We start from the raw sequence: 7,932 nt of genomic DNA on the forward strand, positions 1-7,932 counted from the left end.
TTTGGAGAGGGAAATATAGATTGAAAGGAGCTTAGAGTATTCCAGTGAAAAATATTATTCAAGATAAATTTAATTATTTTGAATAATATTTTTCACTGGAAAAATTAATTAACATACAATATTTTCTTTCTTTTTTTATCTATTTTAGATTGCGGCAACTTGTTTTAAATATTTATGAATTTAATTAAATTGAGAATTGTCGTAATCTTAAATAAGTAAAAAGATAAATAAAAAAAATTCTATTCTCATAAAATTAATATATTTATTTGACACTTTTAAACTTATTTATACATTATGTTTTTAAAAGTATTTAAAGTCAGTTATGTACATCGACACCTTTTGAAAAAGTAAAATTGGACACTTGCCTGCGATTAGATACTCTTCAGAAATAGTAAAATAATTTATAATTATTCATTTCATTATTTCTCATTTATTACCACTAAATACCCAATCATGCTTACGTGGAAGACCCACCAACGGCTATTTTCTTTTAATAATCCGACCGTTTATTTTCAAAGCCACAAAGTCCACCCTTTTCAATCTTAACGGCAACCTGGCTCCACCGTTTGTCGCCATAAGTCCAAATTAATAACATCACAACCGTTCGATTTGATAAGTTAACGGCCGAGATTACTTGCCCGTTAATAATTTAAAAGAAACCCCTTTCTCGTTCTCTACAAAAGTAACTCTGAGCAGGGGATTTCAAAATGTAAAGCCTTTCGGTTTCCTTAAATCTTTAAATTTTCTCTGATGAAATCTTGCAAGTTTGTTTTCATTGTCTGATAAATTTTAAATTCACTTTTGTGATTCAATCCCTTTTGAGTGAGAAATGGTGGTTACGGATCATAATTCTCCGTCGTCGTCTCCGGTGAGGATCACAGTTTCTTCCTCTGGCGCGTTTCGTAATGTGGGCTTGACAAGTCCGGTGAGAAGAGCTTCTATTTCGAATTCTCCACTTAGCGGTGGAGAAATCAAGCGGTTGAGTGGTGGGAGACGAGGTTCTGGGAATGGCGTCGGTGGTGGAGGGAGGTATCTTTCTATGTCCAAGGAGGAGGGTGATGAATACGTTGCTTACACTGTTCAAATCCCTCCAACGCCGGAGCACCATTTCATGTCGAATTCCGTTACGAGTCCTGAATATGGGAAAATTCATGGAAATCCAAATGAGAATCGGATCAAAGACACCGTGTTCACCGGAGGATTCAATTCGGAGACACGAGCACATGCCAGGAGGATGAAATCGGTTGAAGAAATGGTAGCGAGTAAGTCGAAATTGCTCTGTCAGGTGGACGGATGTGACGAGAAGCTGCTGGATAAATCTTCCAAATCTCAGTGCGAATGTGGATTTAGAATATGTAACGAGTGTTACCTGGATTACTGTTCCAGTAGAGCTGGTGTTTGTCCTGGGTGTAAAGAACCATTTCGAGAAGCCGGCGAAGAAGAAGATGAAGATGACTATCAGCCGATTATGTCGGAGGAGAAAGACACGGTGAATCCGCTGAGGAAGAACCGTGGTGGAATCAAACTGGAGAACAATTTTTCACTGGTGCGATCGTTTAAGGCACCAAATCAGGAATTTGATCACACACGGTGGCTCTTCGAAACAAACGGAACTTATGGATTCGGAAATGCGGTGTGGCCAAGAGAGGGGTGTCACCGTGGTGGTGCTGACAACTACGAAAGTCAGCCGATGTTCAATGATCGGAGGAACAGACCGTTGACAAGAAAAGTTGGGATTTCTGCTGCCATAATCAGCCCTTACAGGTTAGCATTGCTCGTTGTGTAAAACTGTTAATTATTTATTTTATAAAACTTGTTCGTCTGAATTTAGATATTTCCTGCGAAATTGAATTGCAGGTTGCTGATAGTTTTCCGGCTGGTGGCTCTGTCTCTGTTTCTAACATGGCGAATCTTGCATCCCAACCAAGAAGCAGTCTGGTTATGGCTGATGTCGGTAATCTGCGAAGTTTGGTTCGCGTTTTCATGGCTTCTCGACCAACTTCCGAAGCTCTGCCCAGTCACCCGATCCACAGATCTCTCTGTGCTCAAAGAAAGATTCGAACCCACCACGAACAATCCTAAAGGACTCTCCGATCTACCTGGGATTGATATCTTCGTTTCAACAGCAGACGCCGATAAAGAACCACCTCTCGTCACTGCAAATACCATCCTTTCAATTTTAGCAGTCGATTATCCGGTTGATAAGGTCGCCTGCTACCTCTCCGACGATGGTGGATCACTGGTGACATTTGAAGCTTTGGCTGAAGCTGCTAGCTTCGCTAGCACATGGGTACCTTTCTGCAGGAAACATGAAATCGAGCCCAGAAACCCAGAGGCGTATTTTTCACAGAAAGGTGATCCGTTGAAGAACAAACGACGGGTTGATTTCGTTAGGGAAAGAAGACGGGTTAAACGAGAATACGATGAGTTTAAAGTCAGGATCAACGCATTGCCGGAGACTATCCGGCGAAGATCCGATGCCTGTAATGCAAGAGAAGAGCTTATAGCGAAGAAGAAACAAATGGAACTTGGTGGTAGCTCGTCGGAATCAGTGAAAGTCCCTAAAGCTACATGGATGTCCGACGGAAACACGTGGCATGGAACCTGGTTTTCCGGCGAAGAAGATCACTCAAGAGGTAACCATGCCGGAATTATCCAGCTTATGTTGGTTCCACCAGGTCCTGAGTGTACCTACAAAACAGAAAACGATCCAGAGGATTTGATCGACTCACGAAACGTTGATACGAGACTACCGATGCTCGTTTATGTGTCTCGAGAAAAGCGTCCTGAATTTGACCACAACAAGAAAGCAGGAGCCATGAATGCTCTGGTTCGAGCAAGTGCGATCATGTCAAATGGATCGTTTATCCTTAACCTTGATTGTGATCATTACATATACAACTCATTGGCTCTTAAAGAGGGAATGTGTTTCATGCTGGATCGAGGTGGTGATAAGATCTGCTACGTTCAATTTCCCCAGAGGTTCGAAGGTATCGATCCCAGTGATCGTTACGCAAATCATAATACGGTTTTCTTTGATGTGAGCATGAGAGCTCTTGATGGGTTGCAAGGTCCGATGTACGTCGGCACCGGTTGTATTTTCCGGCGAATTGCGCTTTACGGGTTTAGCCCACCTCGAGCCACTGAACACCATGGATGGTTCGGTGGGAAGAAGATCAAGTTTTCACTGAGAAGAATGAAAAAGAACAAATCCGATGATGATGCTGAGATGATCTTGCCGATTGTAGATGATCGGAACAACAGCGAAGAAGATGATGAACTCAAACAGGCCTTGATTCCAGAACGCTTCGGAGATTCCACCTATTTGATCGACTCGATTGCTGTTGCTGAATTTGGAGGACGATTGATTCATGAGTTACGTGGAAAAGGCAGCCATGGAAGACCTTCTGGGTCTCTTGCAGTTCAACGCGAACCAATCGATCGAGCAGCCATTGAAGAAGCAATTAAGGTCGTGACCTGTTTCTACGAAGATAAAACCGAATGGGGTAAACGGGTCGGGTGGATATACGGGTCTATAACAGAAGATGTTGTGACAGGTTATCGGATGCATAATCGAGGGTGGAGATCGGTGTACTGTGTCACCAAAAGGGATGCTTTCCGTGGAACAGCTCCGATCAACTTAACGGACAGGTTGATTCAAGTTCTCCGGTGGGCTACAGGGTCTGTTGAAATCTTTTTCTCAAGGAACAACGCTCTGTTTGCTAGCCGGAGAATGAAGTTTTTACAGAGGATTGCGTATTTCAACGTCGGAATGTACCCATTCACCTCAATTTTCCTCTTGGCATACTGCGTCCTCCCGGCTCTCTCCCTCTTCTCCGGCAAATTCATCGTTCAATCTCTAAACGTAACTTTTCTGGTTCTACTTCTAGCAATCACTGTTACCCTAAGCATGCTCGCCCTCCTCGAGGTCAAATGGTCAAAGATCACCCTTCATGACTGGTGGAGAAACGAGCAGTTTTGGTTGATCGGCGGCACCAGTGCGCATCCAGTTGCGGTGGTTCAAGGTCTGTTAAAGGTGATTGCCGGAATCGACATCTCATTCACGTTGACATCAAAACCAGCAGCAGCGGATGACGGTGAAGATGAGTTTGCAGAGCTGTACGAGTTCCGGTTCACGATGCTGATGATTCCTCCGGTGACGATAATCTTGATGAACGTGGCGGCGATAGCGGTGGGGGTGTTTAGGACGATGTACAGTCCGTTTCCGGAGTGGAGCAAGCTTCTTGGAGGGGTGTTCTTTAGCTTTTGGGTTTTATCGCATTTGTATCCATTTGCTAAAGGGTTGATGGGGAGGAAGGGGAAGATATCGACGATTGTGTATCTGTGGTCGATGTTGATATGCATTGTGGTGTCGCTGATTTTCCTGTATATCCACCCGCCGGACGGCAGCCGGAGCCAGAATTTCAAATTCCCTTGATATGATGTGGTTGTGTTATCATATTATTATAATGTTCATGTTTTGTAGCCAAGTGACGTTTTGGCTCGTGGCTGATTCTTTTGTTTGTAATCCTTGATGATTTTTGTAGTATTACATCTTGTAAGAAATTTCTGCAATGAATATAACCAGTGCTATCTCTATCAGATCTATTATTATTATTATTTGGTTTTGAGGTTAGAGGAACCGGACAGTAGTGGTGAAATTTTGGTACATCAAATTTGAACATATTATTATTTAAACTATTTTTATTAAATACTACATGTTATTAATTTTTTTATTTAGATTTTTTTGGATTAAATTATTTATTTATGTTTTAGATTTTTATCCGAAAATAAACTGTAAATTCATTTGTAAAAAATAATATGCATTTTATTTCAAAACGTTACTTAACTTTTGTCTATTTCAAAATTTAAAATATGTTTAATAATTATTATAATTATTATAACAATGTCCTTTAGGTTTTAGTTATTTCCTTATGATGGTTTTTTCCCTCAAATGGTACACAGACGTTAAGTTGCATGTGAATAGTCCTCAAGTTGGATGTTCGATCCAACGACTAATAGTTTAAACGTTAGGTGACGGGGTTGAGCTTCAGACATTGACTTTCACCCTCTATCTCATTCCCCAAGAAAACCTCTTGATCATCCCCTCTTTTTCAATCGTGGGTTCTTATCGTCGTAAGACAACTTTGTTCAATTTATTCAAGGGTGTGTCGAGGAAAATGGTGCTCACATTGTGGTCATTACGTCCACGCTACACCCAACCACCTAACCTACGTAAAAAATATGGTAAGCACAAACCTTGTAATGCTAGGGTTGACGAAATGTTGTACACATGTAATTTTGCTTTCCTCCATCTGTAACATTTTTTTCTTGAATTTTCACCTCAGGTTCTATTTCAAGCTTTTGCTCATTTAAGATAAATCATGGGTGTTCGTTCACAAATATGGTATTTGGAAGGTCGTATATGGATGAGCTTGTGGATCACTTTGATTTTGTGGACATGGATGTTTTTTCAGTCCACGAGTTAGATGATATGATGGTAGTTTTAAGGTACAATGATGGAGGTATAATGTTTTACCATTTCATGATCCTAGAGACAAACCTGGATAATGGATTGTTACCCCTTGGCACTAATCAGGAAGTTATTCAGGTGCCAAGGTATGTGTCTGATCATAAGGAAATTAATTTGTACATTGAACATGGGAGAGTTGAAGGGGATCATTCTCATGAAATGAAGAGGATTAGAATGAAAAGAAAATCAGTTGGGTCATGTAGTAAAAAGTTGGATTTGAATGAGCCTACTGATTTGTCAAAGTTGATTGTACCCTATGAACTTGTGGTTAACAAAAAAACACTCAGCTTATCAGTTTGATCCCTTTGAGAGGGGGGGGGGGGGGTAAAAGAGCTGTTGACATAGGGGATGATCACCAACCAAAAGGGGATGTTGATCCAGTGGATGATTACGAGGTAATGGGGGATGTAGATATAAAATATAGTGGGGATAAAAATCTACATGATGTTGAGTTCTTTGAGGATGAATAAAGAGGAAGTAAGGAAAGTGTTACTGAGGGTGCTTGGATTGGAGTAACGGTAATAGGAGTGAGAGCAGTGGGACAAATGATGATAGTGAGGATAAAGACTTCTTTATGGATTTAGAAAATATTGTAGATGATGTGGATGTTGATATGAAAGATTTTCATATACATGTTGATGAAGATGTTGAGTGGGTTCCAAAAACAACCAAACAAGAATGTGGTAGTGGTGTTGACTTTACTGAAGGTGAGGATTTGGAGGTCATAGACCCAAACTTGTTTGATTCACCTATTGTAGATGAAGATAACAATAGAGAGAGAGAGAGAGACAGAAAGGGAGAGAGAGAGAGAGAGAGGATGTTGAGAGGCATAGGAAAGGCAAAAGCTTGTTCTGAGGGTATACTTCATCCAAAGGCTTTCACATTAGGAAAAAAGTTCAAAACAAAGAAAGATACAAAAGACTATATAAAAAAACATGCAGTAGCAACCAAGAGGGATTTACATTTTGAAAAAAAAATGACAAAACAAGGATTAGGGCTAGGTGTAGAGAAGTGGTCCCCGATATGAGTGGTGGGCCATGGACAAAGTCAAGGATTGTATTCAAGGACATAACAGTAAATATGAAAGAGGGTAAATGTCCTTGGTTTGTACTAGTGTCTAGACCTAAATAGAAAGATGACTGGGTGGTGAACAGTGAACACCTTAGTTAATGAACACCTATGTGTGCAATCAAGAAACATTAAAGCTTGCAACTAAAAATTCATTGTTACCAACATTGTGAAGCAAATTGAGAGTAAACCCACCATCCAGTCAATGCACTTCAAGAAGATCTCATCCAGAAATTCGAGATGAACATGTCAAGAATGAAGGTACATTGGGTAAAGGCATTAGCTCATACGCATGTTTTGGGGGATTTTTAGAAACAATATTCTATCTTGAGGGACTATGGTGTAATAACCAAAATTTTCCAACCAATTTAAACTTTTCAAAAACAACCCAAATCCATTAATTATTTACAAAAAGGTTTTCAGTTCATTTATTATCAGAGTATCCCAGAAACATCAACATAAAATTGAGGAGCGGTACGATCACGCCTTCGCCTTGCCACGGTCTCCTGAAGTACCTGAAACAATACACTGAAACTCTAAGCCCGAAAGCTTAGTGGGTTACCCCCAAAATACCAACCACACATAAACATACTCATAACATATCACAAATAGAACAACCATGCACATCGGGTCTACTGTGTAACTGGTCCGCCCGCACCGGGCCTTCAGTCCACCTGGTCCACCCTCCGAGTCTAGCCATGTACATCGAGTCTACAGTGTGATTGGTCCACCCGCACCGAGCCTTCAATCCACCTGGTCCACTCTCTGAGTCTACAGTATGACTGGTCCGCCCGCACCGGGCCTTCAGTCGGCCTGGTCCACTCTCCGAGCCTCGACACGTCTGGTCCGCCCTCTTGGGGCCTTCAGCCTATCCGGACTGCTCGCTGGGCCTTCGGGATATCCGGTCCGCCCTGGGTATGTTAGCCTACAACAGAAAGTAGGACTCGCCTCAACCCAACCCCCGTCAAACAACCATGTGCACATAAACCAATTATTCGCATAACAATCCTTAACCAGACAAACAGTCTAACAGATCACATAACATATCAACATCCTAACCAGGATTCCGACCTAACCGGTCACTACCATAACATTACCCTATATACCGGTACCGATCTTAACCAAGTCACTAACATAACACCATCCTAAATACCAGGATGCAGGTCTAGCAAACAATACCCGGATTTCCATCCGATAAAGGGACGGCCTTGCTGCCGTAGACCCTGTCAGTATAGTGAGGATAACTCACTTGTAATTGCCGACTGGAAAGATAAGACCAAGCTGCTCCAGCCACCGTCACGATCTTCACCACCGAACACTACCAAAGGACC

The 7,932-nt window shown here is 41.6% G+C and overlaps 1 protein-coding gene across 1 annotated transcript; it reads left to right on the forward strand.

Annotated features, from left to right (window-relative positions):
* Positions 1–699: 699 nt before the first annotated feature.
* Positions 700–4,602, forward strand: CSLD5 (cellulose synthase-like D5). The gene is made up of 2 exons (XM_079020341.1): positions 700–1,764; positions 1,858–4,602. The coding sequence occupies exons 1-2, from the start codon at positions 830–832 to the stop codon at positions 4,436–4,438; spliced, it is 3,516 nt and encodes a 1,171-aa protein (XP_078876467.1). The 5' UTR covers positions 700–829; the 3' UTR covers positions 4,439–4,602.
* The last annotated feature ends 3,330 nt before the right edge of the window (positions 4,603–7,932 follow it).

Source organism: Lactuca serriola, chromosome 9, assembly GCF_051521515.1.
Source record: "Lactuca serriola cultivar US96UC23 chromosome 9, Lser_US96UC23_V15, whole genome shotgun sequence".
NCBI lineage: Eukaryota > Viridiplantae > Streptophyta > Magnoliopsida > Asterales > Asteraceae > Lactuca > Lactuca serriola.

What these genes read in the sequence shown, in the direction of transcription:
- CSLD5 (XM_079020341.1), top strand. Translation starts at nt 830, where the DNA reads ATGGTGGTTACGGATCATAATTCTCCGTCGTCGTCTCCGGTGAGGATC. An exon ending in GCCATAATCAGCCCTTACAG is followed by an intron (nt 1,765 to 1,857) that starts GTTAGCATTGCT and finishes ATTGAATTGCAG; the next exon opens with GTTGCTGATAGTTTTCCGGC.